The sequence below is a fragment of the Gavia stellata genome, chromosome 30 (genome assembly GCF_030936135.1).
Source record: "Gavia stellata isolate bGavSte3 chromosome 30, bGavSte3.hap2, whole genome shotgun sequence".
NCBI lineage: Eukaryota > Metazoa > Chordata > Aves > Gaviiformes > Gaviidae > Gavia > Gavia stellata.
Genome location: NC_082623.1, coordinates 4,838,060 through 4,862,246, shown reverse-complemented (window position 1 = coordinate 4,862,246; position 24,187 = coordinate 4,838,060). Strand labels below are relative to the sequence as shown.

At 60.5% G+C, this 24,187-nt stretch overlaps 1 protein-coding gene across 1 annotated transcript; it reads left to right on the top strand.

Annotated features, from left to right (window-relative positions):
• The first annotated feature begins 517 nt into the window (after positions 1 to 517).
• On the top strand, positions 518 to 11,148 carry NUAK2 (NUAK family kinase 2). Its single transcript, XM_059831236.1, has 7 exons — positions 518 to 724; positions 5,446 to 5,566; positions 7,051 to 7,202; positions 8,206 to 8,271; positions 9,320 to 9,439; positions 9,803 to 9,935; positions 10,016 to 11,148. Exons 1-7 carry the CDS (start codon positions 518 to 520, stop codon positions 11,146 to 11,148), a joined length of 1,932 nt encoding a protein of 643 aa, XP_059687219.1.
• Positions 11,149 to 24,187: the final 13,039 nt, after the last annotated feature.

Genomic DNA, 24,187 nt, shown 5'->3' with positions numbered 1-24,187 from the left:
CTCCCTCTGTCCCCGCATCTCTCCTGGTGCGAGACACCCGGGTGCTTTGCTCCGCATCCTCTGGTCCTGCGCCGCTTCCCAGCCTTTGGATGCGAGTCTCTCCCCCCATCCTCTTCTGGGAAGTCCTTCACACCCCCCAATCTGCGGGACACCCCTTCACACCCCCTGCTACCCCTGTGGCCCCCTCTTTGTACCCTGCCTCTCTCCCTTGTCCCCGGGTGGCCTCTGCCCGCCCCCCCCGCGCATCCTCCCGTGGCACCCAGCTTGTGGGTGCCCCCCTGCGCCCTGGTCCGCGGTCTGCGCCCTCCCCTCCGCACCCACCCGGCCCGTGGGTCCCCCCCTACCCACCCCCGCCCCTGGGGTCTCCCCGCACCCCGCACCGCCCCCCCCGCACCGGCTCCCGGGCGGGGCGGCCGCCGCCGTGCGGCCAATGGGCGCGGGGGGGCGCGGCCGGCGGGGCCGCCGCATTTAGCGACCGGGCCGGGCCGGGCCGTGCCGGGAGACGGCGGAGCGCGGGATGGAGCGGGCGGCGGGGCCGGGGGCAGCGCTGGCCGCCTCGCTGGCCGAGGGGCTCATCAAGTCTCCGCGGCCGCTGATGAAGAAGCAGGCGGTGAAGCGGCACCACCACAAGCACAACCTCAAGCACCGCTACGAGTTCCTGGAGACGCTGGGGAAGGGCACCTACGGGAAGGTGAAGAAAGCCCGGGAGCGCTCCGGCAAGCTGGTAAGGACCACCCCCTCCCCCGGTACATCCTCACCGCGAGCCGGTGCGGGGCCCCTGAGCATCCCCCTGCCCTCAGCAGCACGGCCCCGCTGCATCCCCGCCGGCACCGGCTCTCCCCAGCCGGTAACCGGGAGGGCGCAGCCCTCGCCCGGCGCAGCGTGCGGGGGGGCCGCGGCGCTGCCGGCCCCGGGCCCTGCTGCAGGCGGGGGCAGCCCGAGGGACCCCGCGCCCCCCCGGGGGGTTGCAGCTCCTCTCGCCCACTTGACCGCCTCGGGTTTCCTGGTGGACGGAGCCCGCGGGTATCCGGCAGCGCAGAGCAAACATGGCACTTGAGTCTCAAGGGTCTTCCCCTTCCTCTTGCCCGGGTTCGTGGTTGGTTTTGCCGCACGCCGGCACAGCGCAGCCCCTCGGAGCCCTGGGTGGCCGCTGGAAATCGTGACTCCACCAGCGCCTCAGCCCCCCTGAAGCAAGGGACTCAGTGCAACGCATGCTGCAACCCAGAGCACAGCCATCCAGCGTGCTGGCAGGGCGCGGGGAGAGGTGGGGACCCTCACCCCCAGGAAAGAGGGGTGCTGCTGTCCTGGCAGTCCTGTCCTTTAGGAATCTGCAGGGGTTCAAAGGGTGAACTTGAACGTGACTTCCCTGCCACCGTTCAGTCCAGGCACCCTGTGGTGCAGGATGGGACCCACGACAGGCGCTTGCACGCCAAGCCATCCGAGACCACGGGTGAGCGATGAGGGTCCAACCTGCGGGCAGTGAGAGCCCGGCATGGCTCCGAGGGCTGAGCAGAGGAGCAGGGTGTGAGACTGGGTCACTAACGTGCCTGTGGCACATAAAGGAAAACAACTGTAAATCTGAGAGGTTTTCTTGTGTAACGCAACAGCTCTTAATTAAGGCAGATCTGCCATTTCCATTAGCCTATCTGATTCTGAAGAAGCTGCTGTTTTGCTGCATAATCAGGGCCTTGAAATGCAGCTTCCACCCACAGACCTAGAAGGATCCCTCCCTCGGGATGGGCGAGAAGAGTTGGCTTTCCCTGTCTGCACCTAACGAAGCTTGTGCAGGGAATCTCTGAACTGCCAGAAAACTCACCTATCTGTGGAAGCCCCTTAGGATAGGGACTCCTTAGTCTAGCAGCATTGGTCTGTTATAGTGCAAATTAAATACACAGACCAACGACTCATCAATAAATGCCAGAGATAGTCAAAGGCTCGACTAACTATACCTCAGCGAGCTGGCCATGTAGAAACAGGAGGCTTAACCACAAATCTCTCTTTTTCCCACAAATTCTTTCTTGGAGCACTCAACATTTCTGGACCTGTTTAATCTTCAGGCTTATCCTGAGCTGGGTTGTTATTTGCTCCTTCTCTAAGTGGCTTTCACTTCCTAAACACCGAGGTGTGAGAGCAGGTACTGCTGCCTCCGCCGGTTACCCCTCGTGGGCTGTGCGGATCTGACGTTACCGGCTGAGGGTGTAAAGCTGGAGCTGCTCCATGCATGGTTTTTTTGCCTCTGGCTAATCAGAAACTGCCTCTGTCAGATGCACTGAATATTGAACCATCTCGTTTTACTGCCTAGCTTTCTTTTTTCCTGGGAATTTTAACCAGCCTGCCTGGACTTAGCTCAGAGCAAGGTGTGTTTAATCAGTTGGTAGGCTGCAGGGAAGACCAGACTCCAGCGGCTGAAGGATTTTTGGGGACTTCAATGAACATTCTTGTTCTGAAAAAATCTTGTTTTCTGGTTAGAAATCCTTTAGGTGAAATAATGCTTAAGCCTTTTGGTGGGTACTTCTGCTGAGTGCCCTTCCCAGTCCTTGGAAAACTGTCTGTCCCTGCAATATCAAGCAGGTGGGAAGGGGGTTGCTGGCTCTCTTTCTTTCCCTTTTTTTCTTTTTTTTTCCCTGCATCTCTTGGTTTGAAGATTCAGTGATGTTTGACATGGTAGTGCAAACTGGCTCCTGAACCTGTTTGCATGGCAGCATCTGGCCTCTTTTTCTCCCAGCCTGGTTCCCAAGCCCTGGCCTGGAGCCAAGTCAAATGGAAAGGGGGGACCTTCTGTGGAATCGCTTGCAGTGTCAGAAACGTATTTGTGGGCTTGTGTGGTGTCAAGGGGAAGGCAGCACCTGGAATATTCCAAAGCAGCAAGGCCTCTTTTGATCTCCAGTAAGGGACAAACCCTGGTCTCTTCCGTAGTGGGATGTAATCCATATTTCATGGAGCATGAAATGCCGCACTTGCAATCTGGAACAACTTCTGAAGTGCTGCCTGGGGTTGTAGCTTAATGCATCTTTCAGCAGCTGCTGAAAATACCTGTTCTGCCCCCAAAATACTTTAATTAAAAGCCTTTTTGAGTTGGAAAGTACTCTCGAGTTCTCCAGGCTCCTGCAGCGGGACTTCTTGAGGCTGTTCCCTGCGGGAGATTCTTCTCATAGCATTGATGGTGGAGGCAGTGTGTAGGCTGTGGCAGTGGCTGTCCCTGAAGCTGCTGGTCCCCGTCTCCAGGGTGGCCGGGCACAGCTTTTTCTGTCTCAAGGGGAGATCCTCTGCTGTCGGCCCTCTTAGGGAGGGGACTTTTTGGAACAAAGCCACTTCTCAGCACCCCTGGGGAAGGATGGCATGGCCAAGGGATTAGCCTCCCCCGCAGGGCTTGACAGGCAGATAAGTCATCCCACCCTGAGTGGCTGCTTCAGTCTCTGTTGTAGGAGACGTGGACCCTAACAGTGCCGTACTCCCACTGTGCGTTGTGCCCCATTGTCACACAGGCAGCTGGCCTGCCTGCGGGCAGGGAGACCCCCGGGGCTCTAACAGTGCCCTAAACCTGCTCTCTGCTGCAGCCGTGACTCCCGTCTGCCTTGGAGGTCACTAACTGTCTGGCTCGTAGATGAGGGTGTTCTCCAGCACTCTGCTGAATACAGCCAGTGGCATCTCCTCAGGCTTCCCACCCTGGCAACCTGGAGCCACTTTGTCTTTTTATGGACAGGGGATCTTGCCCTGAGTTCTGGCTCAGCAGTGCATGTGCATGAGGATCTTGGTCAGCAAGTACGTGTACTGCATGGACCCCAAATGCTGAGACTGTTGGGCTAGATGTCGAGCTTTAGGGGGAAGATGAATAGAGTGAGTCAACAGGAATTTGGGAGGGCAGGAGTGGGCTGACTTGCTGCATAAAGGCTTTGCCTGCATTCTAGCGGGGGTCAGGTAATCAGGGGCTGGAGCAAAAAATTGTTAAACTTTAACCTGTTAACCTAGCACAAAGGTCCGGGAAAATACCTGGCTTTCAAGAAGCTATTAAGCGCCTTCAGTATTGCTTTGTACAGAAACTTGGGCCTGGGTTATTGAACTTCCCTTGGCCAGAGTCCGTTCTGCTTGGTTGCTTCAACCCTTGGGGCTGGTGCAGGCACAATGCTTCTCCAGTGCACAGGAGGCAACCTCTGCCCTGGCCAGTGCTGGCCTGAAGTGGCCCAGTGCAGCCGAGATGTGCTCTGGGGCCACAGGGACTGCGTCAGCCATCTCTCATGTGCCCGAGTCCTTAAAATTGGACGTCCTTCTCCCATGAAGACACTAATGTGGCAGCTGAGATCTCGCTGCTTTAGCATCCGGTGACTTGCTGTGGGTGCGATGGGCCTTGCTTAGCAAGGGTTGCAAACTGGCTCTGAGTCTTTTGCTGCTTGGTGGGCTAGGTCTTGAGGAGCAAGGTGTCTACTCCCCTAAATCAGAAGGAGATGAGGCTGAGCATCCGTCCCGCACAGCCAAAGGCGGAGGAGGGTCCCTGCGCAGCGTAGCCATGAGCATCGCTCCTGTGCTGGCAGCTGGGGCCAGCGGGTGTCTGTGGCCCCTCTCCCCGTTGCTGGGAGACTGGTGTGGGGGTCCCTTTACAGGATTAATGCTGTTCCGCATTCTTGTCTGATACAAAAAAAGAGGTTCTGCTGGATTCAGTTGTAAATTCAACCCTAGGAGCACATTGTCTCTCCCCAGCCCCTTTGAAAGAGGATTAGAAGGCATCTATTCTCCAGCACTTACTCTTCTTTCTCCTCCCCTTTCAATTTCCTTGTAGAGGGTAACTTGAAAATCCAAGCGAAAGCCTGGAAAGTGGCTTGCATCATCGGCGCTGGGTCTCCCGGCCGGCTGGAGCACAGTCCTGTGCATAGGAGGGATCTACTCTTTAATACCAAACTTTCTCTTCCCTCTACATAATCAGCTCCTTGAAATAAGTATTTGCAAGGAAAACAAAACCTGGGTTTTTTTTCACTTTCATGACCCCAAGAAGACGTTGTTGTTGTTATCTTCCAAGTCATGTGTGCAGGTCACATTCCTCTGGCTGGCCGCAGTCCAGCAGCGGCTGTAGCCTGGGACACAATTCCTGTGAGCAGGGCACGCTACCTGCGGGAGGCGGCTTGGGGAGCTCCTCTGGTTGGAGCTGCAGCAGGTTTCCCTTGGGGGTAGGTGAGGGGGGGGCTTCTCCCTTGTGCACAGCAACAGGACTTGGAAAGTATAAAAACCTAATTGATAAAGTTCACTTATATTGGAGTTGCTTCAGTGGAGCTGTGCAGCATGGCTCTTGGATGCAGCACACCCGGGTGGAGGAGCTGGGCCATTGATGTCTTGCTTGTGAGCCCCTTCCTGAAAGAGGGGGGTGGGTTTCTTGCTCTGCAACAAGCTTGGGGAAGCTACAATGCTGCTGGCCCCGACAGCTGGCTGACCCTCTGTGCGTGTGCTCATCCGCAGGTGGCTATCAAGTCAATCCGGAAAGACAAAATCAAGGATGAGCAGGACCTTGTCCATATCCGGCGAGAGATTGAGATCATGTCCTCCCTCAACCACCCCCACATCATCGCTGTACACGAAGGTGAGCCCTCCTCTCCTTCCCCTTTCCAGCAGCATCCCCAAGCGGAGCCTCCCCCGTGGGGCTGGGTACCGGGGCAGGCTCTGCAGCAGTGGGGTTAGTGCTTGCCGCTCTCCTCCCTCCGCTCCTTCCGAGCAGAAGCTGTTTGCCGTTGCCCATGCGGTGCTGGTGACTCAGTGCCGGCCGGGAGGGAGAGCAGATGCTGCCGGGCTGTGGTTTCCCTGCAGCACTCCCCCGCCTGAATGGAGAGCAGCGGCGAGGGGAAATACCTGCTCCAGAAATAGCTGCTTCCCGTCCCATCCCCTCCCGCCTGGAGAGGGAAGCTGGCTCCAAAAGTTTATGTGGCCTTTTGAGGCTGGAAGTCTCGGCGCTGCTGCCGGCGAGAGGCTGTGCCGGGGGCGGGGAGCCAGTGGCCAGGGTCCCTCGTAAAGCCCAGTGCCGTGTGTGGCTCCAGTTGTGCTGGACACTCGTCCCAGCCATGGGAAATGCACGTTCGGGGGAACCATCAAGTGCCGGAGAGGTGGGAATCTTTGTGGCTCTCAGCCCGAGGCAGGAGCTAATCTCAGTACTGGAGTTCTTCTCATTCCCTTCCCTGGGGCATAGGAAAACCAAACCACAGGGTGCTGGGAGAGTTACTGGTGCTGCTGGGCTTGGCTTTGGGCTGGGCTTTGCTCCCAGGATGTTGGGGCAACACCAACCGAAGGGGAATTCCTCAAATTTTAACTACGACCAGACTTAGAGCAAACCTCCAGCTGGATCAGTCTTTGCTTAAACACCGAGTCCTTTGGCTGCAAACCCGGCATGCTCTGTGCTCTTCCTCGGGGCTGGCTCTGCCGGGGTTCATTGCGCTGTGCCGGCGTGTGGCCAGTGCCTGCGTTATCGCCGCCTCGCTGGTGTGTGCGAGGTATCCAGAGTCCTTTTGTTCTCTAAACAAAAGCAAGTGGATTGGCAGTTCATGCGTGGTGTTTGCAAGGACTGAGTCACAGTGACTGCTGGAATTCAAAAATACTGAGGTAGCTTTCTGCAAACAGGAAGAAAACGCTCCAAGCCAAGGCTTGAGCTGGAGCCTCGTTGGGAGCAATGGGAACACGCAGAAAGGCCACCCGGCCATGCCAGCCGGTAGCTCCGTCTCCTTCCCCCTTGGCAGGGCTCTGTCTAGCAAAGAACCATGTGTCTTAGTCACCTTCTGGCAGAGCAGAGCCCTTTCTCCTGTGCTCTGTGGCTGCAGGGGCTGCTTGGCCAGCAGCCCCGGTGGCACTGTGGGATGCGGGTGGCAGCTCTGGCCATCCCCCTCCGACCTGCAGGTACCTGCAGAAACCCCGACGCCTTCCGTTTCGCAAAGCAGACTGAGGACACAGGCAGTGGGGCGGGCGGTGTGTTAGAGTCGGTGAGGGCTCCACGTGCTCGTTAAAAGGCCTGTGCCAACGGGAAGTCCCTTAGCTCCGAGCATCCCTCCTAACACCCTGCGGTTTTCCATCTCTGCGCAGTGTTTGAGAACAGCAGCAAGATCGTCATCGTGATGGAGTACGCCAGCAAGGGGGACCTGTACGACTACATCAGCGAGCGGCAGCGGCTGACAGAGCAGGAGGCACGCCACTTCTTCCGGCAAGTCGTGTCGGCCGTCTACTACTGCCACAAGGTGGGTCTGCACCGTGCTTCCACTGCCTTCCCGGCGGGAGAGCGGAGGGATCGGCTCCTGTGTGCTCGGTCCGGGCAGACGTGCAGCAGCCGGGGCTGGGTAGGGATCCGGTGCCTGATGGGGAAGCTCAGCCTGGGCTGGGAGGTGAGCGGAGCTCGTGGCTGTTGGCCTTTCCAGGAGAGGGGATAATCCTGCCTCTTATCTGAAGGGTGCGGCAGCCCTTGGGCTTGCGCGGAGGCAGTGCGCAAGCAACTTTTGGGAAGTCCTTGTCTTGGCTTTCCGCTGCTGCAGTGTGGGGCTGACTAACCCCGCCAGGGAGTTACCGACTCCCATCCCACCCGCCCAGAGAGAGACGCCCAGGGCTGTCTGCTGGGGCTGAAAGCCGAGCCCTGGGTCACCCGTCTTGTCCTCTGAAAGGGGTGTAAAGCTATAGGGCCCTGTCCTGGGCTGTGGGACGAGCCATGCCGGCCCTGGAAGGACCCTTGAGCCCGTGGGTCTCTCTGGAGGATGCTCTGAGGCCACTCCTGGTCCTGCCTCAGTCCTGGGTACCCGCGTGCCCTTGGCAGGAAGGGCGGGTTGCAGGGCACCTCCTGAACCCAGAGCAAATTGGGGTCTCATTTAGCTGGGCAGCAGCAGGTCTGGGCAAAGCATGGAACTGCCCACCGTGCCCGGTGGGATCCGACACCAGCCGCTCTCACGGGTGCACGGCTGGGGAGGGTGCAGGAGCCCAGCGTGGCGCCTGGCGCAGGGTGCTGGTGCGGGGTGCCGCCCTGCTCGTGCTCCCAGGCAGCACGGGGAGCTGGTAGCACCCATGTCAGGACGTGGTTTACAGCCCGTCCTCATCGACGCACCCGGGGTTATTTACTGCTCCTCCGATTGCTGTCACTGTGTCCTGTTTGCGTGCCGCTGAGCTGGTGAACGGCAGTGACCTCCCTGAGCTGCCTGACTTTCCCTTCCTCAAACATGCTGTAAACTAAACCCGGCTCTCCCTTCCCTCGTGCAGAATGGGATCGTTCACAGGGACCTGAAGCTGGAGAACATCCTTCTCGATGCAAATGGGAACATCAAGGTGAGAGGCTGGCAGAGCTTGACCACACTTCGGGTGTCGCCCAGCAAAGGGGTCTAACGGATGCTGCCCAGCATGGATGGACTGGGGGTGGCCATGACACCCTGGTCACCCCAGGGCATGTGGTTCTCCGGAGCTCTGGGAAGCATCTGTCAGCTCTGGGAGCGCTGGCATCGGCCTGCGCTGCTGTTTGCCCAGGAGATGGGGAGCCAGGAGGGTGCCTGTACCTGCCCCCTGCTATCTGTGCCTGGCAGCTGAGCGGGAGAGGCTGCAGAGGCAGAGCCTCAGTACCGCCTGTTAAAGCCATAATATATATCTGACTGCCGATAAGAGGGCAAAGTCTGAACACTGAGGTCAGAGCACGACTGGCTGGATAAGAAAGGGCTCTCCCAGTGAAAGTCCTGCTTCCCGTATGCACCGGCCAGGATGGCAGAGGGAGGTGCAGGGCAGCTCCTGGCTCCGCTGGCCCCGAGCGATGCTTTTCACTTCGGCCGGGAGCGCTGCAGCCGCCCGGGGAGGAAGAGCATGGCTGCAGCCAGGAATTGGTGCGGTTGGTGATAAACAGGCTGTGGGGCTTTATCTCTGTAAGGGATAATTTTGCAATTGGGAGCTCACAAGCAGGGACTGTGCCTTCTGCTCACTGGGAGGTGACGGGCGTAATGAGGATAATGGATGCCTCTGTGCTAGGTGGAGCACATAAGGACTGAAGCAGCTTCGTGGGGCTGTGAATGAGCTGGAGGAGAGCCCGGCACCTCTCCCTCTAACCACACCTTTGCAGCTGCCTCTGCTCCCGGCATGCTGGTGATGGGGCTGGAGGGGCAGAGCTGCAGGGACAAGCTTTCTGGGAGGGGGAGAGGGGCAGGAGCGACCTTGGGGGTGGAAAGCCAGGCTGCTGCTGCTCCCTGAGCAGACTGAGGGCACCCAGGACCAGGGTGCCAAGGGCAGCCCTGGTTTCAGCCAGGCTCGCAGCTGGAGAGCTTCAGGGGGCAATGCTGCTCCACCTGTGAAGGGGAACCTTGCTGCTTGATAACAGCTATAAATATCTCTCTAGATTGCAGACTTTGGCCTGTCCAACGTTTACCAGCAGGACAAACTTCTGCAGACTTACTGTGGCAGCCCTCTCTATGCGTCCCCCGAAATCATCAACGGGAGGCCGTACAAGGGCCCGGAGGTAGGTTGTGCCTCACCCCCTGGGTGGGGGAATGTCTTGCTGCCCCTTTGCTTGGACTCGGGAGAGCGCTGGGTGTTTTTCCAGCGGAGCATGGTGGGCAGAACCCTGCTCAAGTGGTTTGGGGTAACAGGTCCCCTAAGACCAAGTGCCTCATGGTTGGTGTGTGGTGGACACAGTGGAGTGGACACGGTGGGATGCAGGTGGCTGGAGCTAGTGCTGTCCCACGCTCTGTCCTTCCCTGTGGCTGCTGCCATCCTGGGAGCTGCTGCTGAGGCTCTGGCAGGGGGTCCTGCCCAGCCAGGGTGGGGGCCAGGGCAGCCCGGTCCTGCTGCCCCCCTCCAGGCTCCTCTCTCCCTCTGGCAGGTGGACAGCTGGTCCCTGGGCGTTCTCCTCTACATCCTGGTCCACGGCACGATGCCGTTCGATGGCCACGACTACAAGACTCTGGTCAAACAGATCACGAGTGGGGACTACCGGGAGCCCACGAAGCTGTCGGGTAGGCAGACCCCCACCACCCCGTGCATCCCCCGCCTCCGCATGTTCCCTTCAGTGCCTGACCTGCTGCTTCTTTCCCAGATGCCTGCGGGCTGATCCGGTGGATGCTGATGGTGAACCCGGAGCGCCGCGCCACCATTGAGGACATTGCCACGCACTGGTGGGTGAACTGGGGCTACAAAGTGCCCGTCGGGGAGCAAGAGCTGCTGCGAGAGAGCGAGTCCCCCCTAGCCACGGTGGCAGAGTGGCTTCGCCGCTCCTCCCGGCCCCTCCTGGAGAACAGCTCCAAGGTGCGATGCTTCTTGAAGCAGCACATCCCTGGCGTGGCCCTGGAGCGGCAGCGCTCCCTCAAGAAGTCCAAGAAGGAGAACGATGTCTCCCACGTGCTGCAGGAGGTGGCCCTGGTCCCGGAGAACCCCTCTAAGTCCATCCTCAAGCGACCCAAGGGCATTCTGAAGAAGAGAAACTCCTGCGAGCAGAAGGTTCCCGGCCCCGGTCCGCCGCTGGCAGCACCCACAGGAGAGGTGAGGGGTGAGGATGGCGAGGTGGCTGCTGCAGGTCTCACCCGGATCCTGTCCTCTGGGATGCTGCCTTGCAGCATGGGTGTTGGAGTGCTGCCCACGGCCATGCCCAAGAAGGGAATACTGAAAAAGCCCTCGACAAGGGAGTCGGGGTATTACTCGTCCCTGGAGTGCTGCGAGTCTGGGGATGTCCTGGATGCACGGAGCTTGGACCTCGATGGGAGCGTGTTTGCTGACACCCCCTCCCCAGAGCAGGGCCCCCAGGGTCTCCCTGTCCGCCGGAAAGGCATCCTCAAGCACAATGGCAAGTACTCCTCTAGCAGCACCAAGCCGGACAGCCCCCCCGGGCAGGGCTTCAGGGGCTTCAGCGAGGTTCCCCTGCCCCATGTGCCCCGCGCCCGCCCGTCCAGCGCTGTGAGCGAGGACAGCATCCTCTCCACGGAGTCCTTTGACCAGCTTGACCTGCCCACCCGTGCCCCCCATGGCGGTGGGGGCATGCGGGGCTGCGTCTCTGCCGACAGCCTCCTCCGGCTGGAAGAGGAGGAGGAGGTGGAGGAAGGGCGCAGGCTGCGCCGCTGGACTGTGACCCATTGCCGGAGCCCCCTGGGAGAGAGCAGCTTGTCCCTGGCGGGCTGCGACAACGTCACCGAGGTCTACCGACGTGCTGTGGCCATCAGCATGAAGCTGAGCTGAGGGCACATCCCGGCGGGGCTCCCCGGGGTGGTGCGTGTTGGGGAGGGGGCCGAGCCCTCCCTGCCCTGGGGCTGCCGGTGCTGCTGAGCCACGTCCCACATATTTATTTTGCAGCCTTGTGTCCCTCAGGGAGGAGCGTGGGTGCAGGCAGGGAGGGAGCTGCGGTGGCTGTGGGGCATTGGTGGGGGGATGCCCCAGGACCAGGACGTTAAATGGACCAAAGCCCCGAGTGATCCAGCCACTGACCCTGTGGAGGGGCTGTGGGGTCCTGGAGGCTCCTTGCTGCCATCCTCCTCTCGCAAACAGGCTCATCTCATGAGGGGGGGAACCAAGGGGTTGGGGGGATTTTTTTTTTTTCTTTGCACTGTTTTTTGGCTGCACAAGATAACGGATGGGGAAGGTGATATACCTCAAACAAGCTGGAGATGTAGCAGGGTGCTGGCGAGGGTGCTGCCCTGGCTGCTGCCTGCGGGCTGGGCTCTTGGGACGTGCTGGCAACGGGGTCCAACGCACCCAGGCCCTGGCTCTTCCCTCTCCTGCGCTGAGAAACCCAACTGGATCTGGCCGAAACCCATCTGAGAACATGCTCTGATGCCAACATCTATATTTTTTTTTTAATGTTGAAAGGAGAAAAGGTGCCTTTGGTGACGCACCACTTCTTTATTTATTGCCTTTGTCCGACTTGATGTAAAACTTCAGCAGCACGGGCTGTGTCTGGCTCCATAATGGCCTCCCAGCTGTTTTTCACGGGCGGTGGGTGGAGGTGTCTGTGCTGTTGTCTCACGTGCCGCCCATCGAAGCTCCGTTGCACTATTGCCGCATGTTCACTGGCCCTTTCCCTTCTCCAGGGTGTGTGTTTCCCCCTCCTTCCCACAAAGTGGTCTTGAGAGAACCATTAAATTAAAAGCAAATGATAGATCTGAGTTGTTACCTTGATTGCTGTGCCACTGCAGCTCGGGGCGGGGTGGTCAGGGAGGTGTGATGGGGTGCTGCTGCCTTGAGCTGCCTGTCCCAGGCTGGTTCCTGTGCTGCTCTGGGCAGGATGGGTCTTGCTCCAGTACAGGTGAGCATGAGTTACACCCTGCAGGACGTGTGTCCGGAGCTGACGCCTCCATGTAACGTGTGCTCAGCCTCTCCAGGCTCCAGCATGTGCCCCTTCTCCAGCGCTGAGGCTGCTGTGGGGGCTTAAACTGGTGCTTCCCCCCCCCCCAGCGCTGCATGGTGCTGAGCTGTGACTTGGCATATCCCTTATGTGGGTGCTCAGCACCCCCCCAGGAGGGTGACCGCCTGTAGTTTTTAAGGCTGAGCAGCTGCTGCTGCGTGACCCAGCGAGGGGGGGATGGCCAGAGGCAGGACCTGCTGTTGGGGTACCCCGGTGCTGGTGCAGTGATGCTGCCAGTGCTGTGCCCCTGACCCAGGGGGCAATGAACAAGCAGAGCCCAAAGTTTGGGGGAAGTGGGTGGCTGCTGAGGATGATGGACCTGTTGCCCCCTCCCCAGTGCAGGCAGCCCAGCTGTCCCAGCTCCGCTCCCAGACCGCGCTTTCACAAGGCTGGTGGTGTGTGGGTTTAGATTTGTGAAACACCTGCAGGTCTCGGTGGCAGGAGCTGCCTCCTCGGCAGCCGCCGGCTCCTCTCGCAGTGCCTGCAGGTGCTTCTGCCGGAGGAAGGACTGAGTGAGACAGAGCCCCAGCAGCCGCAGCTCAGCCGTGGCATGTACCATGAGGCTGTCTCCTCTCTGGCCCTTTCCCCCAGCTTCCTTTATCCTCTTCTCCCACTGCAGCGCTGGAACCAGTTTTACTGCTCGGTAACAATTTCCCATTTCCAGTTGGGTTAATAGGAGACGTTTCAGGTCTCTTCCGCCCTGCTGCGGAGAGGCTGAGCCGCAGGGGCAGGGCTGCCTGCCAGGATTGCTGCCCCTCGTTCTGCACTGCTGAAGCCGTGGGGGGCCACGCACGCTCTGCCCCCCGCCGCGCATTCCCCGCGTGCTTCCCGCGCCATTAAGAAACACCGGAGCACTTAAAGCTGCTCTGAGGGCATCCAGCTTAGCCAGGGCAAAGTCCTGGTGCCCTGTGGGCTGCCGAGGTGGGATGGGGCAAGCTGGGGGCTGCGGCACCCATGGGTCCGGGGCATGGAGCATCCCAAGGTGGAGGTCAGGTCGGGCTGAGTTTTTAACAGCCACTGAGGGACAGAGCCTCCTTTTTGGAAGGCGTCTGTGGGTTTGGTTTCTGGAGCCTCCCGGGATGTTGTGGTCCTGTTTCATTAATGATTTGCAAGAAAGTGTTCTTGCGTGCTGGCTTCAGAGCCGGACTGAAGGGCGGCAGCTCTGGGTGGGCACTACATGGGTGCGAGGCACACGCTGACCACCCCATCACCTGTGTCCTGGCCGGCAGCAGCTGCTGTTTGCACCGGTTTAGGAGCAGTGTCTTGGTCGGCTCAGCCCAGCCCCGGCTTGTGGCAGCCCCCCAGGTCTCCGGCGGCGAGCGCAGCCCCTGCCCACCCCGTCCTGGGCCGCAACAATGTGCAAGAATGAGAAACGCTGTCGGAGATGCCAGGGCTGGATGAGCAGGTGAAGGAGGCAGTCTCAGCCCAAAGACACCTTGGAGGCAGTGGGAAGGGGCCACAGGGACCGTCCCCCCTCCCTGCTGGTGCCCCCCTCCCGGCGCTGTGCCCGTGCTCCCGGCATTCCCACGCCAGCCCTTGGAAACAGCCTTTTCATCCCAGCCCTGATTTCCGCTGCCTGTGTCCCCCGTACGGCGGCTGTCCCCCACAGCCAGGGGCTGAGCCCCCCTTTCAGGCCACGACTATTATTAACGGCTCTCTTTTATTCAGCCCTTTCATCCTGAGGATTTGCAAACCCTCTGCTTCCCTCCTGCCTCCCGAGCTCCTGGGAGTGCTTGGCGCAGCCCTGGCCCCCTCCGTGGGTGTTTGAAGCGGGTGAAAATGACCTCAGCGGCATTTTGCTGAGAAAATGCCATTTTTTGGGGGTGACTTCAGCTGACCTCAGCTGTGTTTGCTGCCAGCGCAGGCATCGCCGCCTCGCTGTGTGGGAGCAGAGCTGTGCTCCTGCTGGGCTGGCTTTAGGGAGAGGGAAATGGCGAGAAACACCCAAAGATAAATTGTCCTGGATGATGAGGTGATGCTGGAGTGCTTGGAGTGCAGCATGTTGCCCTGCAGATTTATACCAGCCTAATGCAAGGTCCCCTTGTCACTGTCCCGAGGGGTTACCCGGGTGAAGCCGGCCAGCAGCAAGCACCGTGGCTGCTGGGGGCCAGCCTGGACCCCATCCTGCTGGTCCTCGGGGTGCTGGCTTCTTACCAGGGGCAGCTGGTGCGTCCCCACAGGCTGCACCCCAGGGACGGGTGCTGTGGACATTGCCAGAGGGCAGGTGTAGAGATTTTCAGGCATGAAAATTGGGCATTTCCAGGGATTTTTCAGGTGGGGGGCGTTGGGGTGGATGGCTTGGCTGTGGCTTGGTGGGTCACTTGCACCCCAGACATGCTGCACCGTGCACCAGCCCAGACCTATAACCCCCTCATTTGGGGGCTATTTCATCCCCAAGCGACATCGGCAAACAGCCCCAGGGCCCGTGGTGTCCTGAAAATGGGGAGAAAAGGGTATTTTGGGGCCGGGGTGGCTGGCTGGAGGAGGGGAGGCGAGCGGCTCCGCCACCACTCCCAGCAGCTCCTTCCCCGGGCCGGGCTGGGTTTCCCGGCAGAGGGGAACTGTCGGCGCTCCCCTGGCCCCGGGGAGCTGCCGGGGCCCTGAGTCACCCCGCAGCACCGCGCTCTTGTCCGGGCTTGTGCCGGGGAGCCCGGATGCGCCGAGCCCATATTTGGGGCTCGGAGCGGGGCAGGCGGAGTAGGCTCAGGGGGGATGCGGCATGGGAAGGGAGACATGTGCCTTCCCGGGGGGGGGACATGCCTGTGACCCCCAGGGACAGCCTGCAGCACAAGCCACTTGCACAGAACTGTTGAGAAAGCGGCTGCAAGCAGCACAGGGGTGCAGCTGGCATCTCCACTGGCACTCGCAAGAACCGTTCTCATATCGGTGGAAAGGAGACGGTGGCAGCGCCACAGCCTGCTCTCGTTAGCAGCCAGCTCCTAACGATGCCCAGGGCACAGAGCAGCTCAAGGAAACGCAGGTGGATGCCCCAGGTCCTCCAAGGTTTTCCTATCAGCTGCCCGCCGGCTGTCATCTCCCCAACGGCCATGACCAAGCCACGCTGCCATTCCTTCCTGTAGCAATCTCCTGTTGTCGGTTTTCTTTTCCTCAGGTTTTCTGCTTGAGCACTTTTTTGTCTGTCTGACACATCATGGGCCCAGAGCCAAAAATATTTCTAAGACATTTTGTCATAACTTTGAGTGCCAGAACAATTAACACAACAAAGTTTAGATGTTTCTTTTGCATGTGATGCTTTCAAAGTAGGGATTTTTTTTTTAAGGTGCCTCCACAACTAGCTGTTTGATTGTTGGATTTCTTTGAAGATCTGAAGAAGAGAAATCCCCACATGAAAGTCCTCCCATCTTCAATGGCACTTTGTTGCAGCCTGGAGCAGCCGAAAAAGAGGAGAAAGCGGCACCCGGAAACTTTGATCCTGTTTCCCTGGAGCATGAGGAATGGCTCCATCACATCTGAGCCTGAGACCTAAAGATGTAATCCTGGACCCCGCTGGGGACCCAGATAACCAAGCACTGGTAACTACCCTGAAGCCCCAGTGCCCTCCCGATGCCGTGGTGGTGCTGCTCGGGCCACTGGGTCTCTGCCGGAGGAGGCAGCCCGCGGGATTTCTCCACGCAGGATGACTCTGCCCATCCATCCAGACCAGCAGCTCCGCAGTCCTGGGGTGTGCAGCACCGGGGCTGTGGTCCTCTCTGCAGCAGGATGGGGCAGAGGGCATTGAGGCGAGGGTGCTGTGCTCTGCCAGCACTGCTGGAGCACGGTTTGCAGCTGAGGGACCGTCTGGCCATCTCCTGTCCTGCCTGTCCTTTGCAAGGCCATGCTTGCATCGTGGGACCCACAAATGCTCTCACGGGACGAGCGTTTGCCTGAGCACCCTGCCCAGCACAGCCCATCCCTTGCCGAGCCCCTGGCGGGGCCGGGCACGGCTGCATGGACAGCTGCCATATGGCAATAAAACTCCATACGCTCCTCAAGTACTTCATATATGTGCAAAGCAGGCACGGGAGGCGCAAAGCTGGCAGGGCTCCCGTGGAGACACGGCAAACCAGCCACGCTGGCTCGACCGCCCGGCCGGGCACGCCGTCACCGGCTGCCTGCACCGGGGGCTGCTGGCTGCTATCACCCGGCGAGAGCAGGGCTGTGATCGGGCTCTGCAGGGACGTGGCACACCCAGATGCTGTCTCCTTGCCAGACTGCCAGCTTGGCCCTCCCCGCTGGAGCCGGCTGAACCGCTTTCTCCGGGTGCAGGCTCGGCTTCTTGCAAAAGCAGGTGAGGCGAGAAAGGAGCCCATTTTTCCGGAGGCAGCGGCTGGGGGGGGTCAGGGCTCAGTGCCGCTCACACGTGGGACAGTGCCGCTGCAGGAAATTCCCAGCCGGGATGCAAACCAGCTCCTGACACAGCAATGATGTCCCAACCTATGCAAACACCGTGAGCAAGAATCAGGCCTCCTGGCAACTCTGTGGTAGGTCTTGTGGGTAGATGGGTATTGGCGTTCCCATTTTACACCTGAAGAAACTGGAGTCACACAGTTACTTGCGTGCCTAAAGATGCAAAGCATTGCCTCACTGGATCATCAGGACTCCCTCGGTTGGCTGGGTACCAACCTCCCGAATTCGGGACCCGCCGGCTCCGGCCCTTTCAAGAAACCCGTCTGGGTGCTTCTTTACATTCACAGGCAACCAGATACGCTGGGAAAATCACCCCCCCCTGCAGCTCCCAGCGGTCCCACACTCCCTTCCCGTGTGAGACACGGGACAAGCTCCCTCACGGCACTGGGCTGGGAACGGAGGCTCCCAGCCGATGCAGAAATGGCTCTTGGCAGAGGCGTTTCAGAGCCTCCTGTTCCCTCCGTGCTAGCTAACGGCAGCCCCGTGCCCACCACCTTGCAGACCCGGCCGGGAGGGTGGTGGTGTTGGGGTGCAGCCTCGCTCGGGGTCTGGCTTTCCCCCAGCGCACCGGCCTCAGTGGAGCTGTGCCTGGCTGGAGAAGCACTGTGGAAATGCCGTCATGGTGACGCAGCGGTGAGAGAAGGTGTTGCAAACCTCGGTGTCCTGCGGGACCACCTGAGTCACTGCGCTGTCAGGGCTTCGCCCCAGATGGGCCACCCCGGGGACCCGCGCTGCCCAAGGGATGACAGCCAGCAGCTTGTGCAAAGCTGCAGTGCTCCGCGAGCAGCCGAAGTGCTGGGAGGAGGGTGCCTGTAGTCGGGGAGCTGCCCACGGTGCAGCCCCACACCGTTGTGCCCTGCCTGCGTCTGCCTGCAACACCCTGCCCTTGGCAGCGGGGAGGGCACCAGCCCATGGGCAACGGGGATGGGAATGGCAGAGCCATCACGGACCCCCCAGGAGGCCCGGGGCGGGTAGCAGGACCCTGAGCCCTGCCTGACACGGGGCACCAAACGTTTAATTTGATTTACGCTGGGACCTGCGCAGCCCTGCATGCTCGGCCCCGTGAGGGTGACGGGGGACTGGCACAACCAAGCCACTGTCTCAGGTGAGGAGTGCCCAGCTGGTGCTGGTGCTCAGTACCTCGGGTCCGTACCTTGAGATACGGCAGTCTGAAAGGGAGGGACGGTGCTGCCCCTGCCCTCTGCTCCTCCCCGGGGGCTCTTGCCAGGCAGGAGGTGGATGGGGGCGGTGGGCAGCCAGGGAGGCAGTGGGACCCCCCCAACCTCCACCACGCAACGATCGACCTGCGAGTCCGGGCAGCCCTTGGGGAGCTACGCGATCAATTATTTTTCTAATCTTATCTATCTGTCTTTCTCCTTCTTTCTCTTGTGTGCCTTTCTCTCCCTGCCTTCCCCTCCCTCCCCTGCGCTTTGTAGCCGCCCGACAGCCCCACTTCCCCCCTCCAGCCCTTCACTTTGATCCTAGGAAGAAGCAATTGATCCTCCTTATCTTTATTGTGGTAGAGACATTCCCAGCACTGCCCTTAATTAAATTCCTCTTCATTTTCTTCCATAAGCCTTTCCTTCCCCCAACCCCAGACGAGTATTTATTTTTAAATGTGCAATTAAATTATTAGCTTGGCCATGAGTATAACAGCAGCCAGATCCACTGGGGCTCTGCTCCACACAGTCAGGGGGTAACCTTGGGGCTTTCCCCCTGCTCTCCCTCCCTGCACAGCTCAGCCGCAGACTGCTGGGTTCATATGAGCTCGAGGTGCTGCTGTTCACCCTGTGTGCCTGAGTGTGGGTGCACGGGGCAGGGAGCTCGGGCTCGGGCGCTGGCAGCCCCTGTGCTGCTGCAGGGCCTGGGACCAGCTTGTGACAGAGGGACAACATGTTTCTAGCAGCCAGCGCCCACAGGCGTTGGCCTTTCCAAAGCCCAGTGTCACCAGGAGCTGCTCCACGGTGTGGCTGATGTGCCTCTGATGGCTTCAGACCATGTGCATGGGTGCCCTGGTCCCGCCCTGACCGGCAGCAGCCCTGAGAGGGAGAAGGTTGCAGCCCACTGGTGATGGTGTTCACTGCTGGGTGCTGAGCTTGCCGAGAGCTACTCCTGGGAGAGGTCCACATGCCCCTGGGGGCAGCCGAAGTGCCTGTGTTGGCCAAGAGCGTGAGGGCATATGGCAGCAGTCTGGAAAGCAGGTCGTTCCCAAAACCACATCGCTGGTACAGTGCAGGCAGGTGGCATCTGAGACCAGCCGTGCCAACCTACCTGTCCTTGTCTCTGTCTCTGGCCAGGACTTGCGCTCCCCGAGCAGCTGCAGGAGCTCACGGCAGGAGGTTGGACTCGGGGCAGGCAGACACCCCGCCAGCCCCGACGGGGATGAGGGAGGCAGGACGGGCTCACGGGTGGTGGCAGCAGCCTCCTGCGCCCTGCCGTGCTCTGGGGAGGGCCGTGGTGGCGTTGGCACTGGTCACAGTGGCACGGGCACTGTGACCAGAAGCACAAGCACTGGCCATGGTGGTGCAGACACTGGCCGTGGTGGCATTGACACTGGTCACAGTAGCAAAGGCACTGGCCATGGTGGTGCAGACACTGGCCGTGGTGGCATTGGCACTGGTCACAGTAGCAAAGGCACTGGCCATGGTGGTGCAGGCACTGGCCATGGGGGCATTGGTACCAGCCAGGGTGGCACTGGCACTGGCCACCACTGCTCGCGCCAGGTGAGACCTGAGCGCCCCAGAGCCAGCTGCCGGCTGTGGCTCTGCACCGCTTTAAGCTTTTCCGCTCGGAAATTTTTCCTCCAGACACTTTGACCTCGGGGGCAGCGAGTATTTTTCATGTAGATCAGTCGAAATTCCCCCGGAGACAGCGCAGGAATGCGAAGCATGTTATCCTTGGTACCAGCTCTTTCTTTTTACAGCCTAAGCTTGGCCATGCCGGCGGGGGGGAGGGGACGTCTGGGGTCCCACCGTCTTTCCCATCGATGACTGCCAACATCCGCCCCCAACCCCCTTCCTCCTCCTCCTTGGGAAACCCCCTCCTCTGCGTTGCATCCCCATGGTGTGCCCGGGTTGGCCATCTCGGTGGGTGCCCGGGTGAGGTCTCCATGCCAGGGTCTGCAGCGGGGTGAGTGGGGGCGAACCGGGGCTGAGGCAATGCCAGCAGCACCCCAAAAAGGAGGTGAGCACCTCTGGGTCCCTGCATGAGGGAGCAGCCTCCAGCTCTTGGTGCTCCTCTCCTTGGGCACGCAGGGAGGTCCCCAGAGCCATGGGGGTATTTTGGGAGATCCACCAGCTGAGCAGAGGGCAGCAAATACATTATTTTTCTGTTCAAGGCTCGTGCAGCTGGAAACCCGACGGCATAACGCTAGCGAGATAAATTGCTGCCTCGTTCGTCTCCGTTAAGTGCAATTACCCCTTAGATACCAAACCGATTTATTATTACTTCTTCGAAGCTCGCTGCGGTGATGGGTGATCACAGACATGAGGCAGGGGAAGTAGGCCAGCGCTGCCTGGCCACCCCTCGCCCCATGCCATGGGACCTGGGCACCCCAGGGTGCCTTTGGGTGGCACTGGTGGTGCAGCTGCAACCCTGCGAACCAGCCCCAAACAGAGAGTGAATGGAAACCCTGCAGAGGAAAGCGTTCCTCCGGCTGTGCTGGCCAGGGATGTCCCACCTTACAACAGCGTTGGTGCCCCTCACCCCTGCAGAAACCCCCCAACCCATCTCTGGTTTCCCTGCTGAGCTCCCGACACCCGTCCTCCCTGCATGCAGCAAGCACCAGCCTCTGCATGCATCCATGCCAGCCCCATGCGCCACGGCTCGCAGTGGGCATAAGCTGCTCCCTGCACTGAGGAAGAGACGGCTGAGCCCCGGGGCCCCAGGGTGCGGGACCATGAGGGTCCCTGCGCCCAGTGCCCCCGTCCCAGCATGCCTCGCAGCCACCGGTGCTGCCCGGGCCCCCGCTGCCCCTGTCAGTCTGTCTTATCCTGCTCTCAATAGCGGACTGAGAGCCCAGCTGCAGCTATTACATAAAATGCAATTAGCAACGCGGGCGAGGGAGGCCTGAATGGCATTAAGGAATTCCTCCCGGGCTGACGTCAAAGCTTCACCTCTCCTCCTGCCACCCGCACAAAGGGGGCCGTTATGAGCCCCCTGGCCCCGCTGTGCCGGTGCCCGCTGGGAGAATGTGAGTCCTCAGGGAGCCCCGGGCTGCACATGCCATGCGGGAATTGTCCCGGTGACCAGCACAAATGTCACCGGCAGCTCCCTGGCTCCCTGAGCAGGATTTTCTGGCTCCCGCCTCCCCCTTGCCAGGCATGGGAAGATGCCGGCAGGCCCCGTCTGCCAGCTGCTTGCCCACAGGAGGGGGGCTCGGCCGGCTGCCCAGGCCTGGGGAGCCGGAGGATGCTGGATGCCACAGGGTCAGCGGGGATGTTGCTCTTGGCTGGCTGGCACGACCCAGCCCATGGGCTCTGCTGCTCCCTGGAGCAAGATGGCATGGAAGTGGGGACCAGCCCGGGCAGCTGGGCAGGGGGGACAGGCAGGTCTGGAAACAGAGATCCCAAAATTCCCACTGGCATGGCATTTGCCCAGAGCTCTGCTCGCTGCCCCAGCAGCGGGGCCTCCTCCGGCCGCTGCCAAGGAGGTCACAGGGGCTGGCCGGTGCCGGGACATGAGCATTTTGACGCGAATGCCCCGAAGTGTCACAGGCTGCTCCGCTGCCCTCGGCCAGCTGCAGCCCTGCCTCTGCTGCCGGGGGCTGCCCAGCTGCGCAGCGCTCTCGGGGGCCGGGGCAGTGGCAGGGCCCAGGGCTGCCGCTGCTGCCCCCACCCCTCCCCGCTCCGCAGAGAACGCAGTGGCTGCGGGCGCGGGGCTGCGGCGGACACCCTCTCCGGCCTCGGACACCCTCTTGCACCCACCTCCCGCCGCAAAGGGAGCCTGCAGCCTCCTGAGACAAGGTGCTCGCTGTCTCCAGCAGAAATCCCCCCCCCCCTTTTCCCGCAAGCTCGGGGACACCAGCCCTCCCCCTCCGCACCCTGGGCATCCCCCCCAGCCCCTCCTCGCCGCTCCAGACCCCCAGAGCGGGGGAGACGGGGCAGTGCCGCGCTGCAGGCAGGAAGGGGTTAAAGCGCTAATTGGGGTGGGGGACCCCACCCTGTCCCTACACGGCTTTTAGGGAGGATGCTCCGGGGCGGCTCCCGGGCCGCCGCCCACTGCTGCTCCCGCTGCCGCGGAGGCCGGGGGCCCCCCTGCGGCCGCACCCCCGGCTCCCTGCCCGCACCCCCGGCTCCGGTCTCTGGCGCGGGTGGGGCTCGGGCTCGGGCTCGGGCTCGGGCTCGGGCTCGGGCTCGGGTGCCCCCCCGGGCTCTTCGGGTCTGGGGTCCGGTAGGGTCAAGCAGCGAAGGCAGCTGGGTTTAAGGAGATGAGACTTTGAAAATTAATTGCTCACTGTTTTGTTCTTACAGATATTTAATGGTGTAGACGCAGCCCGTGCAGCACGCGCCCTGTCGGGACGCGGCAGGGCAGGTAGCTCTGCTGAACCTGAGGATGTGGCAGGTTCCCCAGCCCTGTGCCTGAAAATCAGCCCAGCTCTGGGTGAGCCCATGTTGCTCAAATGAAGTCCATGGAGATGTGACCATTCACTCCAGAGAGGACGCGCCCCGGGTGTCACCTGTAGCAGCGGGCTGGGCTGCCGGGAGCCTCTGCAGATGTCCGCACCATCCCTGCTTGCCCGTCCCACCTGGGCATGGTCCCCCCTCCTGCACCATCCTCCTCACTGGGGCCCGGCTGTCTCGTCTCTGATATTAAACCCATGTCACCTCTTAGATGACCTTTCTGGTAAGTACAGGGGATGTCTGGGAGCAGGGTCCATCCACATGCCCCCAGTCCATCACCAGCCTGAGGTACTGCTAGGCCCCCTCAAAGCCCTGCCACCCGCTGCCTTGCTTCTCCTTGCCCATGTCTGCTCAGCTGCCGGCTCGGATCCATTTGCCATCTTTTCAGGACAAAGCAGCTGAAACCCAGCCTGCTGCTGCACTTTAGAAATAGTGCAGGCTTATCTCCTGGCTGCCCCCCCTGCTCCCCCCTGCTGAGGTTTAACTTCGGTGCAAACCAACACGCTGGGGTGCAGCTGGTACCTGCTGGTCCTGCTGCCAGGTCTCCTCAAGGGCAGTGGGGCCACTTCTCGCTGTGGTCACCCTCCGCAAGCCATGGCTCTTCTGTCTTCAGTCTCCTCCACCATGTCTCTCCTTGCCCATGCATCAGAGCCAGCGCCCTGGGGTCGGGGCTGCCGCCCAGAGCTCTCACCTGTGGCCCCAGGGTACAAGCTGGAGTCTCCAGCCCAGTGGCCCCCAGCCCTCCTCCTTGCAGCCCCCCACCCATGTGTTGCTGGTTCCTTTGGCAGAGTGCACGGCTCCTGCAGGCACCCACTGCCCCGTGCAGAGCTCCTGCACCAAGCCCCAGCTGCTGGGACGCACTGGGAGTTGTGCCAGCGTGAGGGGTGATGCTCAAGTGCCGAGGGGATGCAGGGAGCCCGGTGCGGAGCCACAGGCAGGCTTGGCTTGGCCCCAGGCACACGGAGGAGGTGAGAGAGGACACGCACCTTCCCTTCCACATGCTGGAACTGCCTCTGCCCCTTCTGTGGGACCCCTCGACCCTCCCGAGCACCCTGTGCCCTGCACCAGCCCTGCGCATCGAGCTGGGAAGTGCCTCAGAAAATGTTAAGGGCCAAATTCTCAGCTGAGGCAAACTGGTTCAGAGCCTCCAAAGTCAGTGGAGTGGCACCCATTTGCACCAGAGGAGGATCTGACTGTGCATATACTTTTATATATATATTTATATATATGTGTATAGATATATTACATAAATATATATGTATGAAATAATTTAAGAAACATCCGAGACAGCATGCTGTGCTCTTGTGTAGGGCTGGGAAGGCAGCTGCTCGCCTTCCACTGCTCTACCAGCTTTGATTCACAAATGGAAACAGAGTCTTGAATTAAATTAAAAACCACACACGCACACACACGCATACACACACACGACACGGTGCAGAGGCTGTAAAACTCAGAGGCGTGATGCTGGAAAGTCCAGGTGTCCCTGAAGAGATCAGATCAACTAAAGCCAAAGGAAGGGGAAATAAATAAATGAAGGGAAACCAGTGGAGGGAATCTCACTTGTGCCAGTGCTGTCTCCAGCATTGGTTCCCTGTGTCTGCCCAGGCCCCTGTGGGGATACAGGGACAATGTCACAGCTCTGCTCTGTCCTGGCTGGGCTGTGGTGGCGTTGGGAGAGGCTGGTGGGATGCGCATGTCCTGCTGCATTTGCCTTGGACCCGCTTTCTCCTTTGCCACGTGCTTTGCTTTTGCTCCATCCTGGGACTGAGCTTTTTGCCATCTTGGTCTTCAAGAATGAAAGGGAAAAGCCAGCCCCAAGGAACTGCTCTCCTCTCTCTGCAGAAAGTTC

Coding starts and splice junctions, on each gene's coding strand:
- NUAK2 (XM_059831236.1), top strand. CDS start 518: ATGGAGCGGGCGGCGGGGCCGGGGGCAGCGCTGGCCGCCTCGCTGGCC. Junction 725..5,445: donor GGGAGCGCTCCGGCAAGCTG/GTAAGGACCACC, acceptor GCTCATCCGCAG/GTGGCTATCAAGTCAATCCG. Junction 9,440..9,802: donor GGCCGTACAAGGGCCCGGAG/GTAGGTTGTGCC, acceptor TCCCTCTGGCAG/GTGGACAGCTGGTCCCTGGG.